General features: G+C 39.6%; 1 protein-coding gene across 1 annotated transcript in view; it reads right to left on the bottom strand.

Annotated features, from left to right (window-relative positions):
- NUP210L (nucleoporin 210 like) overlaps positions 1-16634 on the bottom strand; it is a 73447-nt gene that overhangs the window by 24937 nt on the left and 31876 nt on the right. The window contains exons 15-21 of the mRNA XM_026485054.4: positions 14718-14939; positions 13437-13610; positions 5838-6030; positions 2016-2104; positions 1714-1818; positions 1305-1406; positions 251-379 (exon numbers count right to left, since the gene is read on the bottom strand). Coding sequence (XP_026340839.2) covers positions 251-379; positions 1305-1406; positions 1714-1818; positions 2016-2104; positions 5838-6030; positions 13437-13610; positions 14718-14939 — 1014 coding nt within the window. The remainder of the gene's footprint in view (positions 1-250; positions 380-1304; positions 1407-1713; positions 1819-2015; positions 2105-5837; positions 6031-13436; positions 13611-14717; positions 14940-16634) is intronic.

The following is a 16634-nucleotide window of genomic DNA, read 5'->3' as shown; positions in this document are numbered from 1 at the left end:
CTTTTGTTTGTGCTGAATGCTCCTGGTCAGCCTTTCATCAAATAAACCTAACCTACATGTGCTGGTTTATCTGCTCTTCAATACTCTATTCATCTTATAACGCTGGCATGTTGTTCTTTAAGGATAGGTATTTCCATTACATCACTGAAGGTCCTGCTGCACACACAGGAGCCACACAGACTGTATAAAGTGGGGCTACAGGGCAAGATGAGGCCTGCTTCTCTGATGTGAAACTGCAAACGTTTCTCACCTTATCAATCAGATCAAGCTCCAGCTCTTGTATGTCTGACACCCTGAGGTAGGCCACTGCTGGACCCAGGAAAGCCAAGCACAGATCATAGACCTCCAAGGTGAGAAATCCAGGGTGTACTGGAACTAACTAGAAGGAAGATGGCAGCTGGGTAAGGAAGCACACATGCTCCAAACATAATCAAAGCAACTATTTTCATTCAAAGCACAAAATACAACAACTTACTTCCTTTGTGACGGGAACTGAGAGGTCACATTATATGTTTCAGGCACAGCACAACATGCACCCATAACAAATATTAACTGGTAAAGAGTAAAGTTTAAGTTGACTGAATTCAAGCAGAATCCAACATACACATGCAGCTTCTTCATTATGAACAGGGAAGGGATTTCATGAAGAAAATCCAGTCCATGTATGCTAACATCACCAGCGGGGCAGGATGCATGAAGAGAACCTGGTTTTCTGTCATGTGCTGTGGATCCTGCCCCACGTAGCAGGTACTTTCACACCCTGTACACAGTGCTGCAACCTCCCCTCCTTAAACATTATGACCAAGGTAAGTTAAATTCCTTTGACCTCTTAGAAGGAAAGGAAATACCCACATATGTTAATATAAGGTATTATTTTTATTACTAAAAGTCAACTAAAAGCAAATCCCTTGGCATACTGACTACAAAGATAGCTTAATACATTGAGTTGTCATAGCCTGGCTAAAAACACCATATACTCAGGTTATGAAGTCAACGGTACAATTAATTATCCACACAGTTCTGTGTGTTGAAATTTATAGAAATGAACCTTCTTTTCATGGAAATCTTACAATTAGAGGTCTTCTACACTGTCACAGTTCAATCAGAAACAAAAATTGCCCAGATGGAAAAAAAAAACAAAACAAGCTTGTTTTGGGTTGGAGAATCTATGAAGGTTAAAAAAAGAGGCAAATGTTACCTTTATAATATTAAGTCTGAGACATACAATGGAATTTTTCCAATCATTCTCGTAAGGGTGAACTTTGACCTGAGACTATCAACTTGGGACTATCTCTAGACCTCACCTGGATAGAGCTTTCTGCTTCCATGTAAGTGATGGTGACAATGTCCTGCTCACTGCTATTGACGAGAAAATAACCAGATCCTTCCACAAGGTTAAATATCTCCTATGGAGAGATCAGACACACAACACTCTACTCTCTTTGGTTTATAAATAATTCAGAGAAAACAAGTCCTACCTAGTTAAGGAAGAGTATGGGATTAAAAGATTAAGGTCAGTGGACTGAAGACAAACTATGATTATTACAGTATTAGTACCAAGGATATTGCACCTAATTATTATACCTGTTACATATGCTTATCAGTGATTTTCAACACATAAGTGAGTTTTTTATTGCCATACTATTAATCTTAATAACCTCATACTCTTCCCCTCCAGTTGGATCCCATTTAACTAGACCCGTCCAACTTCACCTTCACATCAGGGTGGTTATAGATGGTGGCGTTCTCAGGCAGTACAGTTACATCGTCTACTAGGAGCAGCTCCACAGCTGCAGATCTGGGCAAGCTGGAAAGCTTCTAGAAATGCACAACAACCACAAAGGTGAGTATAGACTTTTAACTCCTCAGCTGAGAGAAGATTCCAGTGTTCTTTCACATGCCAAAGATAACAGAATCAGAGATGTGCATGGTTCTCAGATTTACATTAGTTGCAAGTGATTTTTTTTTAAGTTATAAATGAAGAGCCTTAAATTTCAGTGATTTTTATTTCTTACCTCTGGACTTTTCTTCTCTGAGTAGCCCACAAAATTGACTCCAATGAGTACAGTCCCTTTTAACTGATGTACTTTAAGGACCTGATGACCTGGAGACATGTGAGAAACAATAACATGTAGAATATAAAGTGTCTCCTGAAAACCAAATTCTGTCCTAATCTTTTCCAAATGATGTTCTATTGCAGGAAGAAAAAATACTTCGTGGGGAAATACACAAGAAACAGAAAACTGAGTTTTTGTGTTGATTGCTATTATATTCCTATGTGACTCTGAGCAACCACTTTATTTCTCACTTTCTTTATTAAATGAGGGATTGGGCCAGGCAAAATCTACAATCTTTTCCAGCTCTAATGGCCTGTGGGTCCAAACACAGACTGACAAAGTGTATGGGGAAACTTTTGTTTGATTTAAAAGTTGGAGTAAGGGGGTACCTGGATGGCTCAGTCAGTTAAGTGTCTGCCTTCAGCTCAGGTCACGATCCCAGGGTCCTGGATTCGAGCCCTGCATTGGGCTCTCTGATCAGCAGGGAGTCTGCTTCTCTCTCTGCCTCTGCCCCTCCACTCCCCCACTTGTGCGCTCTCTCTCTCTCTCTCTCAAATAAATACATAAAATCTTTAAAAAAAATAAAAATTGGAGTGAAAAATAAAGATATGGCCCTTCAGGGCCTTTTGCTGTTCTAAACTGTCCTATAAATGTGAACGTCACATCTCGTCTTATTTACTTACTTTTTAGGATTTTATTTATTTATTTGAGAGAGAGAGAGCACAAGCAGAGGAGATGGAGAAGCAGGCTCCCCACCGAGCAGGGAGCCTGATGCAGGACTCAATCCCAGGACCCTGAGATCATGACTTGAGCCGAAGGCAGACACTTCAGTGAGCAAGTCACCCAGGTGTCCCTCATCTCGTCCACTTTAAACGGGTATTCCTCATTAGAACAACTCAAACTCCTTTAACTAGTATTTGAAACTTTCTATAATCCAACCCTGTTTTACCTATTCATTCTTTTGTTTTCTTTCTAAAACTTTAACATAAATCTGCCACTTAAGTCAATTCTTGTTTTATCCTCAACACAACAGTATGATCATGCCTGAATCTGTGACACAGCTTCTCATGATGCTCCATCCATCCATCCATCCATCCATCCACCAACAAAGGTTTATTGAGGGACTACTACATACCAGGTACTATGCCAGGTAATTAGGATGCAAAGATGAAGAAGAAAACACAATCCTTGCCATCAAAGAAGCCTGCAGCTTTAGTATGGTGACTGCGAGGTAAGCCAAGCCCTACAATACTGTGTGGTGAGCGCTGCTCGAGCAGTAGGTACAGGGCACAGGAAGGGAATGCTTTCCTTAGAATGGTAATATAGTGGAACAGAACACTCACAGACGGCAAGAGGAACATTTCAGACCAGAGACGATGCAAGAAAAGAAAACATAAACACATGAAAGGGAAGAGGTACGAGAAGCCTTGTCGTGGCTACGGATATACAGTTGTTGAGTGGGGGTGCCCTGCTGGCTCAGCCAGAAGAGCGTGCAACTCTTGATCATGTGGTCGTAAGTTCAAGCCCCACATTGGGGGTAGAGATTACTTAAAACAATAAAACCTTAAAATTTTTTAATGAATAAATAAAGTTGTTGAGTGTGAGAAAAATGTAGGGTATACATGGGTAATAACAGCAGGTGAAGCCATAGAGGTAGGCAGGGGTTGGTATGTTAAGCTGCAACATAGAATTTTATCCTGAAAGATATGGGGAGGCCCTGAAGGCAGTGCAGTGACAGTATAGTCAGTGGTTGAGAGGATGGGCTCTGGTGTCAGAGGGCTTGCTGCCTCACCTATTTTACTGCTGTAATCTCAGAGCTTAAAACTGTCCCTAGAATACAGTAAGAACTCAATAAATGATGAATGAGCACACTGACATCATGGTGTCTCATAGTTGGGATGGGGATGACGTGAGAAAATCCATGTAATGTACTCAGTGCAGTGTTTGGCATGTCTGAGAGTTCAGTCCATAGTATCCAAAACAACTTTTTAAAAGATCTATTTATTTATTATTTAAGAGAGCGAGTGAGCAAGGGGAGAGGCAGTGGGAGAGAGAGAGAAGCAGACTCCCCCTTGAGTTCAGACCCTGATGCAGGGCTCAATCTCATGACCCTGAGATTAAGACCTGAACCAAAACCAAGAGTGGATGCTTAACTGAATGTGCCACCCAGGTGCCCCAAAACAGGAATTTTAAGAAAGAGGTTCAGATTTGTACTTTAGAAAGGTAATCTAGATAGTAGTGTGGAGGACAGATTAGAGGGCAGCACAGACATAGGGAGGTCAGCCAGGAGGCTACTGCAATAACAAGGGACAGACATGATGAGGACATGGTGATGGAGTTAGAGGGAGGGATGAATCAGAAAACAGAAGTAGCACTGATTGTATCTGGTGGTTGACTGTTACAGCATGTAAGGAGCATCTCTTTCCTTGTTACCACTTTTTTTTTTTTTAAAGATTTTTAAGTAATCTCTACATGTAATGTGGGGCTCGAATCCACAACCCTGAGACCAAGAGTTGCACACTCCACTGACTGAGCCAGCCAGGTGCCCCTCCTCCTTAGTTTTTACACTAAGTGTACCATATTGTTGGCATTAGAGTATTATAGTATTACATACACGAGTACCGTGTTCTCTAGCTAAGTTCTTAAGACTTGTCCTGTGGGTGAGCTCCCTGTGGGTGTGGAGAAGGCTGAATATTTCTCCTCTAGCATTTCTTATTCCATGAATGGTTACACCATCCATCCAAATGTTCATGCCAGAAACTTAAAAGTTACCCTCTGTACCTCTTTGTTCTTCACCTTTGGGATTGCTCTGTGGCAAACTTCCATGTTACGGGCCTGCAGTGAACCATGCTTGCTGGTACCCATGCCCCTGAGCAGTGCTTATCCACCCTGAGTCGGTTTTGGCAGGTGACTGGCTTTGGTGAATCAGCAAATGTGGTACAAGCAGAGGATTGAGGACTGATGACATGTGATGGCTTGCTGCTCTCTCAGAACTCCTGCTGGTGCCTCTGGTCCCTCTGTAAGATTCACTCACCTTATTCTTCTGCTCACTCTGTCTCCCCTTTCTGTGGTCTCAGCATAAATGTTACTTTCTTGGGCAGCCTTCTCTGTTCTAAACTAGGTTAGGTTTTCTGCTATAACTCTTCAGGCACCCAATATTTGTCCTTCAAAACACCTAACAACTGTAATATTTAAAGTCTATGAGGGGGTCACCTAGGTGGCTCAGTTGGTTAAGAATCTGACTCTTGGTTTTGGCTCAGGTCTTGAGATCAAGGTCATGAGATTGAGCCTCACTTTGGGCTCCGTACTCAGCAGGGAAACTGCTTGAGAGTCTCTATCTTCCCCTCCCTCTGCCCCTCCCCTCCTCTAAAATAAATATATAAATAAATGAAATCTTAAAAAAGATTTATATAAAGTCTATAAGGGCAGAGGCCATGACTATCTCATGTACCATTCCATCTTCAGGTGCCTAGTACAGGGTCTTATATGTAGCAGTCACTCAATGAATATTTTCTAATGAATACATGAAATTTTCATAATATTAGGCAAATAATAGGCAATAAATACATTAAAAAATTAATTTTATGTTCTTACGAGAAACATTGGATCCTAGACCATGCCTCTGCAATCAAGAAATCTATATGTATGTTTGCTAAAACATACAATGATCAAAAATGAAGAGAGATATGACAAAATTTGAAATAAACTGTCACCAAGGGAAATACTTAGCGCAGAAACACTTAGCAGATATGTAAAAGCATTTGTAAGTCACCATAATACCATGTAGCCGAGTCTGCCCACTGCCATCATCCTTTGCTACCATCTCCACTGAATTATAATCTTCGAAATGAGCTAGTGTTTCATTTGAGGATTTCCATTCCAGCATTAGTGAACTGAAATTATCAAACTTTCTCCTGTGTTGATCAAACACTGCCAGTTCCAGAACTGTGTCCCTCAGGCTTGATACAGGAATCTGCATTCAAAAAAAAAAAAAAAAAGAGGGGCGCCTAGGTGGGTCAGTCAGTTAAGCATCTGCCTTCAGCTCAGGTCATGATCTCGGGGTCCTGGGCAAGAAGAGTCCAGCATCGGGCTCCCTGCTCAGGGGGGAGTCTGCTTCTCCCTCTGCCTCTCCCCTGCTTGTGCATGCTCTCTCTGTGTCAAATAAATAAATAAAATCTTTAAACAAAATAAAAAAATAAGAAAGAAACAAACAATAGCTTAGGAGGCAGTGAGATACCCCTGAAGCTACAGCTCATGTTTATTCCATTCTTTTTTCTTTGACAATTATTTTTTAAGGTTTATTTTTTTATTTGTGGGGGGAGGGGCAGAGGTAGAGGGGAAGAGAGAATCTCAAGCAGACTCCTTGCTGAGCACAGAGCCCTGCATGGTGCTCAATTTCATGACCTTGAGATCATGACCTGAGCTGAAACCAAGAGTTGGATGCTCAACCAACTGACCCACCCAGGAGCCCCTCTTTGATAATTTTCAGACCTAGAGATAGGTTGAAAGAATAGTATGAGTACACACACCTCAACTGGATCCACCATTTGCCTTATCTTTCTCTCCCTCTACTTCCCCCCCATTTGTATTTTTTTTTTTTTTTACTAAATGATGTAGGCATGACACTTTACCTGTAAATATTTTAGCAGGCATTCCTATGTATGAAAACATTCTAAGTAACAAAAACAATATTATCACACATAAGAATATTAATTCAATACTATCTAATATACAATTTTCCCCAAATGACCCTCAAAATATTTTTATACTTATTTTTTATTTCGGACCTAGATTTGATATTTATATATATAATTTATATTTATATTATATATATTTATATTTATATTATATATAGAAAATAAATGTTCTTGGACAGGATGACTAGGATGACTCAACATCATAAAAATTTCAGTTGTTCTGAATTTATATAAAAATTTAATATAATCCCCCCCAAAATAGCTGGAATTGAGGAAATTGATATCCAACAATTAGCTGATCCCAAAGCTAACCAAGCAGAGACTTCAGTGGCCACAGAGGACAAAGAATACAGACATTATATAACTAGTTTAGGAAAGGTCACTGAACAGCTACAACTACCACAACAAAAAACACCACAAAACCTAGTGAGGGGAACAATACGATTTCAGAATTGCTAGATTATGTTATTTGTCAAGTTTTGGGGCGCCTGGGTGGCTCAGTCCATTAAGCATTTGCCTTCAGCTCAGATCATCATCCCAAGGTCTTGGTATTTGCCCCGAATCAGGATCCCTGCTCCACAGGGAGATTGCTTCTCCCTCTCTCTGTCTGCTGCTCTCCCTGCTTGTGAGCATGCACGTGCTCTATCAAATAAATAAAATCTGAAAAAAAGGTCAAGTTTTCAACAAAACATTATTAGAAATGCAAAGAAACAAGAAAGTAGGAGCGCCTGGGTGGCTCAGTCAGTTAAGCATCTACCTTCCGCTCTGGTCATGATCCTGGGGTCTTGGGATGGAGCCCCATGTCGGGCTCCCTGCTCAGTGGGGAGCCTCCTTCTCTCTCTCCCTCTGCCTGCTGCCTGCTTGTGCTCTCTCTCAAATAAATAAATAAAAATCTTTAAAAAAAAAAAGAAAGAAACAAGAAACTGTGGCCCATACCCAGGAAAAAAGCAGTTAATAGAAACTGTCCCGGGGTGCCTGGGTGGTTCAGTTGGTTAAGCAGCTGCCTCCGTCTCAGGTTGTGATCTCAGGGTCCTAGGATTGAGCCCTGCATCAGGCTTCCTGTTTAGCAGGGAGACTGCTTCTCCCTCTCCATCTCTACTCTCTCTCTCTTTCTCGCTCTCTGTATAAATAAAATCTAAAAAAAAAAAAAAAAAAAAAGGAAATTACCCCTGCAGATGCTCCGACACTGGACTTACTAGACAATGACTTTTAATCAACTATTTTGTTCAAAGAACTAAAGAAACTCATGTTTAAATAACTAAAGGAAAGTATGAAAACAATGTCTTAGCATATAGAGAATATCAATAAAGAACCAAAAATAAATTTTGAAGTTGGAAAGTATAATAACTGAAATGAAAAATTCACTAGAGGAACTAAACAGCAGATCTGAACAGGCAGAAGAAAACAGGTCAGCTGAGATTATCCAGTCTGATGAACAGAAAGAAAAAAGAATGAAGAAAAATGAATAGCATCAGAGACCCATAGGACACCACTGAGTGTTATCAATATATGAAAAATGAGAGTCTTACAAGGAAAAGAGAGAAAAAAAAGAGGAAGAAATGATATTTGAAGAAATAATGGCTGGAAACTTCCCAAATTGATGAAAAATATTAAACATCCAAGAAACACAAAGAACTCCATGTAGGATAAATTCAAAGAGATGTGCATCTAGACACGTCATAACCAAAGTCAAAGAGAAAGAGAATCATAAAAGCAGAAAGAGAGAACAACATGAGATTAACACCTAATTTTTTATCATAAACCATGGAAGACGTAACAAAAGAAAAAGACTGCCAACGAAGAATTCTCTATTGAGCACAATAATCCTTCAAAAATGAAGGAGAGGACACCTGGGTGGCTCAGTCAGTTAAGCATCTGCCTTCAGCTCAGGTCATGATCTCAGGGTCCTGAGATCGAGCCCTGCACTGGACTCTCTGCTCAGTGGGGAGTCTGCCTCTCCTACTCCCTCTCCCTCTGTGCTCTCTCTCATTCTCAAATAAATAAATAAATAAAATCTTTTAAAAAAATGAAGGAGAAATTAAGACATTCCTAGATCTAACAAAACCAGAGAGGATTTGTTGCTAGTAAACCTGCCTACAAGAATGAAAAGGGGGTCCTTCAGGCTGAAATAAAAGGTCACTAGACAGTAACCTGAATCCCCATGAAGGAACAAATAAAGACCCTGATAAAGATAACTACATAGATAAATATGCAAGACAGCATAAATGTACTTTTGCTTGTAATTCTTTTTTTCTCCTGCCTGATTTTAAAGACAAATGGATAGGGGCGCCTGGGTGGCACAGCGGTTAAGCGTCTGCCTTCGGCTCAGGGCGTGATCCCGGCGTTATGGGATCAAGCCCCACATCAGGCTCCTCCGCTATGAGCCTGCTTCTTCCTCTCCCACTCCCCCTGCTTGTGTTCCCTCTCTCGCTGGCTGTCTCTATCTCTGTCAAATAAATAAAACCTTTAAAAAAAAAAAAAGAAATCAACAACAGAAGGAAATTTGGGATATTCACAAATGTGTGGAAATTAAACAACACACTCCTAAATAAGCAATGGGTCAAAGAAGAAATCAAAGGTAAATTAGAAAACATGTTGAGACAAATGAAAATAAAACTCAACATATCAAAACTTAAGGGATTCAGTAAAAGTAATGCCTAGTGGAAAACTTAGAACTGCAAATATCTATATTAAAAAAGAAGAACAATCTCAAATCAATAACCTAAACTTCCACTTTGAGAAACTAGAAAAAAGAAGAAGCTAAATTCAAACCAAGCAGAAGGAAGGAAATAATAATGAGTACAGCAAAAATAAATGATATAGAAAAACAACAGAAAAAAAACTAAACCAAAAACTGATTCTTTGAGAAGATCAACAATATTGACAAGCCTTTAGCTGGAATGATTAAGAAAGAGAGAACTCAGTTTACTAAAATCAGGAATGAAAGGAGGGACATTAGTGCTATCCTTACAGAAATAAGAAGGGTTATATAGGATTACTGTGAACAACTGTAAGCCTACAAGTTAGATAACCTAGATGAAATGGAAAAACTCTGCATATACGAACAACCAAAAGTGACTCCAGAAGAAATAGATGCTCCAGTTAGTGGAGCATCTGACTTTTTTTCAGCACAAGTCATGATCTTGGGATCCTGGGACGGAGTACTGCGTTGGGCTTGCCGCTCAGCAGGGAGTCTGCTTGTCTCCCTCTCCCTCTGCCTTTCCTCCCGCTCATACTCGCTTGCTCTCTCTCTCTAAAATAAATAAATAAAACTTTTTTTAAGTTTTTTAAAAATTTTATTTATTTATTTGACAGAAAGATAGTGACAGCCAGAGAGCCACAAGCAGGGGAATGGAGAGGGAGAAGCAGGCTCCCCACTTAGCAGGGAGCCTGATATGGGGCTCAATCCCAGGACCCTGCCTGAGCCAAAGGCAGATGCTTAACTGACTGTGCACCCAGGCACCCCAAATAAATAAATCTTAAAAAAAAAAAAAAAAAGAATAGCCAAAACAATCTTGAAAATGAAGATCAGAGTTGGAGAACACACTTCCCAATTTCAAAACTTACTACAAAGCTATGGTAATCAAGGCAGTATGCTACTGGCATAAAGACGTATAAATTAATAAAAGAGATTTGAGAATCCAGAAATAAATCCTCACATTTATGGTTAATAGATTTTTTTTAACAAGAGTGCCAAGACAATTCGGAGAGTAAGAATAACCTTTTTAACAAATGATGCTGGATCAACTGGATTACCTACATGCAAAAGAATGAAGGTACATTCCAACCTCACACTATAAACAAAAATTAACTCAAAATGGAGTAGGGCCAAAATGTAAGGACTAAAACTATAAAATATACTCTTAAAAGAAGTCAAAGGTATGAATATATGTGCCCTTCGATTAGGCAATTGTTTCTTAGATATGACATCAAAAGTACAACCACCACCAACAATAAAATAAATTGCACATCACTAAACAAAAACTTTTGTGCTTCAAAAGACACAATCCAGAAAGTGAAAGCAACCCACAAAATGGGAGAAAGTTTTTGCAAATCTTATCTCTGAAAAGAGACTTGTACTTAGATATATGAAAAACTCATACAACGTAATAACAAAAAGATGAATAACCTTATTAAAAATTGACAAAAAAGGGGCGCCTGGGTGGCTCAGTCGTTTAAGTGTCTGCCTTCAGCTCATGTCATGATCTCAGGGTCCTAGGATCAAGACCCACATCAGGCTCCCTGCTCAGTGGGGAGTCTGCTTCTCCCTCTCTGCCCTTCCCCCCGCTCTTTCTCGCTCTCAATAAAATCTTTTTCAAAATTGACAAAAGATCTGAATTAACATTTCTCCAAAGAAGATATACAAATGGCCAATAAGCACACAAAAAGGTGCACAACATCATTAGTCACTAGAAAACATAAAACCACCATGAGATAGTACTGCTCACTCAGCAGGAAGGTTATAATCAATGACAGACAATAACAAATGTTGGAAAGGATGTGGAGAAGTTGGAATTCTCATCCCTTGCTTATGGAAGTGTAAAATGGTGTGGCTGCTCTAGAAAACAGCTGGCAGCTCTTCAAAAGGCTAAGCACTGAGTTACCATAGTCCAAGAAATTCCATCTCTATATAGAAACTCGGAAGAATTGAAAACATGTCCATACAAAAATTTGTGCATGAATGTTCATGGCACCATCATTCTTCTATAATAGCCAAAAAGTGGGAACCACCCATATATCCATCAACTGATAAATGGCCAAAATGTAGTATATCTCTACAATGGTATATTATGAAGCCATAAAAAAGAATGCAGTACTCACTGATGCTACAAGATGGAAGAATCTTGAAAACATGCTAAATGAAAGAAGCTAGATACAAAAGCCACATATTATATGATTCCATTTATATGAAATGTACAGGACAAGCAAATCTATAGAGACATATAGTGGTTTCCAGGGGCTGGGGTGGGGGGATGGGGAGTGACTGCTACCGGGTGTCCATTTCTTTTTGGGGAAATGAAAATATTCTGATGGACCATGGTGATGGCTGCAAAACTCTTACTTGTACACTTTTTTAAAAAGATTTTATTTATTTACTTGAGAGAGAGCAAGCAAGAGAGAGAGAGTGAGCACAAGCTGGGGGAGAGGGAGAGAGAGAAGCAGGCTCCCTACTGAGCAGGGAGCCCAATGCGGGGCTTGATCCGAGGACCCTGGGATCACGACCTGAGCCGAAGGCGGACCCTTAACTGATTGAGCCACCCAGGCATCCCTTATTTGTACACTTTTAAAAGAGTGAATTTTACAGCATGGAAATTGTACTTAATTATTACAAAAATAAATTCTAAAGTATGGGGAATTATGTCTGTAAATTACTCCTGAATGGCTCCAGGAAAAAAAATTTCTTGCAATTTTTTTAAAGATTTTATTTATTTATTTGAGAGACAGAGAGAGAGAGCGCGTGCACATGCACGTGAATGAGCTAGGGAGAGGGGTGGAGGGAGAGGAAGAGAGAGAATCCCAACCAGACTCCTTGCTGAGCATAGAGCCCAATGTAGGGCTTGATCCCATGACCCTGAGATCAGACCTGAGCCAAAACCAAGAGTCAGACACTCAACCAATTGAGCCACCCAGGTGCCCCTTTTCTTGCAATTTTCTAAAACTTTACATTATTTCAAATGAAAAAAGTGACATTGAATGACAATTATATGGATAACTTTTATTCTGCTCCATCTAAGTCCTTTTTCAAAAAGCAAATCATTTATAGGGGCACCTGGGTGACACAGTCGGTTGAGTGTCCGACTCTTGGTTTTGGCTCAGGTCTGACCTCAGGGTTGTGGGATGGAGTCCCGCATTGGGCTCCATGCTCAGCTCTGAGTCCGCCTGAGTTTCTCTCTCCCTCTTCCCCTCCCCCTCCCCCCATGCTCTTTCTCTCTGAACTAAAAATATCTTTTTAAAAGAAGTACATCATTTATAAACTTCAAGTAATACTTCATGTGGAATTTAGTTCTGAAAAAAATGAGTTCCTAACCTGTACATCTCATATTCTTGTTCTTTTATAATAAAAAGACAGAATAGTATAAAACTTAATAACATGTGCTTTGGAGTCGAACAGGATGTGCTATTTTCTAGCTTTATGCTTTTGAAGAAATTACTCAACCTCTAGGAGTCTCAGTTTCTCCATCTGTAAAACAGGAATAATTGATTGTTCTGTTCTACATAGGCTAAGAAAGGACTTTGATTCTCCTAAGCTTGTAATTAAAGTCTACCTCATTTACTATACAGTCTGACGTTCTCGTTTCTAGGTTAGAAAACTCTTTTATTCCTTAATCCCTACTAGTCATATTATTGCTTATCATTATTCTTCACGGTGGGTTTAGAGTAGAAATAAATTCTATTATTTACCAATAATGCCAATAAAAGATCTGGAAGTTTAAAGACATCTCCACTGTTTATTGCCATAATTACGAGCTATGTCCCTACGTACAGTAAGCAAACTAAGTTGCTAAGTGTCACTAAGTATAGCCAATTCTAACCTAGTTTAATTATCTCTTTACACTGTCAGAGAATGAATAACAAATAAATGTTTCCTCCACTTTAATAAGACAAAAGCCGTATTTTAGACCATTTATCTCTAAGGTGTGGAAGACAAAAGTACCAAGTTAGATGGAAACACTGTACTTACCAGTTGTTTGTTGTGCTGTGGCAGAGGGCATGGCTGGGCACCAGGTGGCACTCTGTACACTGGGGTTACTGACATGCTGGCAGGGTGGGCACACATGAAGCGTACCTGCACAGCCTCGACAGCTGGACTAGGGTTCAGGACACCTGGGTGATTTCCAATTCGGAATGTCAGAGCCTTTAAGGAAAGAACAGAGCAAGAGGCAACTGTGGGTAGACACTTGATGTCAGTTGTTCCAACGTACACATGTCAGAATTACTCAAACCCCAGTATAGGATCCCTTTGGACACAATCATCATAGTTCTTAATCATGTGGCTAAGAGAAACAAGGGTATCATGGAAATTTATAAACAAAGGGAATATTAAAAAATCTAATTCTGACCAACTACTTCAGTCTTTTTCTCCACCAAATCTTTTGTTATCAGTTGGTAAAAAGTGGAAAAAATATTTTGTGTTTCGACCTTTCTCTGGTAGAAGCACCAAATGAGTAACAGAATGTGGGGACAGAAGACAAGAGGACCCCACAGGGATGAGGACTCTGCCACTCCTGACAGCCAGCCACATACACAACAAAGTTCACAAGACACGTTGGAAAGAAGCTCAGCTCTTCTTAAGTTAAAATCATACATCGATTCCTTGTGGGCTGGTTACAGAGTCATACACTGAATTCTCAACCCTAGTCAAACCGCAAACTTTTGTCACTGGTTTGACAGAAGCAGGGCACAGCTGGGAGTGGATCTGCCACCACCTCTAAAATAATAAAACTAATTCAACTGATAAAGGGCAACACACTTAGTATCTTATCTGCACAGATCTAACTAGTTCTTCAAAATTGCTCACCACTCACAATTGCTAATCCATCAAAACTGCTAACAGATGACGCTTCAACTTTCCCTTCCTTGCATTTTTTGGAGGTGGGAAACCATATATTCTCTAGTCTAGACAACAAGCAAATGAATTATAGCGATAAAGTGACTGAAATAAGTTCATTACTACAAAAGGATCTTGAACCATTTAGTGGACTGTTAGAATTCTCAGATGAGTGAAATCTTTGAGTACATTTAAAGAATAGTAAAGTTAAAAAAAAACCTTTAATCAATAGTTAGAATTTTCCTATGTTAAATAACTAGAATTTAAATAAAAACTTGGAAGGAAAAAAAGAATTTTCCTATTGAGTCTATAAATAAAATCCATTAGAATCTGAAAAGGAATAGCTAGAAGTACAAAAGATTTGGGGTATTACTGCTAAAAGAAACGTTAGAAAAAGATGATTTTCCTACTTACTTGTTCCCCTAAATCCAGGCACAAGACCCGGTAGATGTACTGGTTCTGTTTTCTCTTAGCTGGCAGCCGGACTTGTGTTAATTCAATTTTCTCTGTCTTCTCCATGCTCAACTCCAAAAAGAATCGGGAGGGCTCCAAGATCCATGGACGGGGGCCCCCTTCAAACACCATTTCCTTCGCAGACTGCCACGTCACCAATGCCACTTCCACAGGGTTTACAGCCTGATGACATTCAAAGAAATGAATTCTTGATTGGTGAGGGAACTCAACAGTTTTCTAAAGTGAAAACTGGGTGATTGCTGAAAATGACTTTAGACTTTATTTCCACATCAGGAGCCATGTACACGATGCCTTTCACTTGGGTGCTTCTCAACCTCTATATTCATTTAGACCCTATCATTCAGGCCTAACTTATGTGTCACCTTACCCATTAATATCCAATCATTCCAGACTACAGCCACTTCCACATGCTCTAAGTTCCGGCAATACTCACCTCTACCATTTATTTGTACACTAGTTCATCCACTAATGCTGTTTGAATGTGTCAAATGTTTCACATGTGAGAGTGTATTAATTCTTCTTATGCTTTCTAGTTATGTAAAATTATTCAGAGAGGAGAGTATCTTCTACCTAAATTTTAAAAGAGAATGTCTCCTCCTTAGTGGATTTAGTACAATGTTGGGCACATAAAAGGTATTGAACAAGTAGCTGTATAAGCATTTTATTATTTTTTTAAAATTTTTTTTAAAGATTTTATTTATTTATTTGACAGAGATAGATAGAGACAGCCAGCGAGAGAGGGAACACAGCAGGGGGAGCGGGAGAGGAAGAAGCAGGCTCATAGCGGAAGAGCCTGATGTGGGGCTCGATCCCACAACACCGGGATCACGCCCTGAGCCAAAGGCAGGCGCTTAACCGCTGTGCCACCCAGGCGCCCTGTATAAGCATTTTAAATGGATATATATTTTTTAAATCTGAGTATAGTTGACACACACTGTTACATTGGTTTCACATGTACAACACAGAGGTTGGACATCCATGTTATGCTGTGCTCAGAAGTGTAGCTACCATCTGTCCCCATACCACACTATTATAGTACCATTATGTTCCCTACGTCGTAAATTTATTCCCATGACTTTTCATTCCATAACCAGAAGCCTGTATTTCCCATTCCTCTTCACCCATGTTGCCTATCCACCCCCACCAATTTGGCAACCATCAGTTTGTTCTCTGTATTGATAAGACTGATTGTGCTTTTTGTTTATTTATTCATTTATTTTGTTTTTTAGATACAACATATGAGTGAAATTGTATAGAATCATTTGTCTTTCTCAGTCTGACTTATTTCACTTATCATAATACCCTCTAGGTCCATCCATGTTGGCACAATGGTATGATCTCATCTTTTTATGGCTGTGTAATATTCCTGTGCGTCTGTGTGTACATACACATCACATCTTCCTTACCCATTCATATTTTGGTGGACACTTGGGTTGCTTCCATATCTTGGCTATTGTAAACAATGCTTCAATAAACATAGGGGTGCATATATCTTCTCAGATTAGTGTTTTCATTTTCTTTAAATACCCAGTAGTGGAATTACTGGATCATGAGATAGTTCTATTTTTAGTTTTATGAGGAACCTCAATATTGTCTTCCAGAGTGGCTGCACCAATTTACAGTCCCACCAACAGTGCACAAGTGTTCCTTTTTCTCCACATCCTCACTAACACTTGCTGTTTCTTCTCTTATTTTAGCCATTCTGACAGGTATGAAGCGATCTCTCATTGTGGCTTTGATCTCCATTTCCCTGATGATGAATGATGTTGAACATCTTTTCATGTGTCTGTTGGCCATCTGTATGTCTTCTTTGGAAAAATGTATCTTCAGGTTCTCTGCCCATTTTTTAATCGAACT

This window comes from Ursus arctos, unplaced genomic scaffold (genome assembly GCF_023065955.2).
Source record: "Ursus arctos isolate Adak ecotype North America unplaced genomic scaffold, UrsArc2.0 scaffold_2, whole genome shotgun sequence".
Classification (NCBI taxonomy): domain Eukaryota; kingdom Metazoa; phylum Chordata; class Mammalia; order Carnivora; family Ursidae; genus Ursus; species Ursus arctos.
This window is presented reverse-complemented; position numbering and strand designations above follow the sequence as displayed.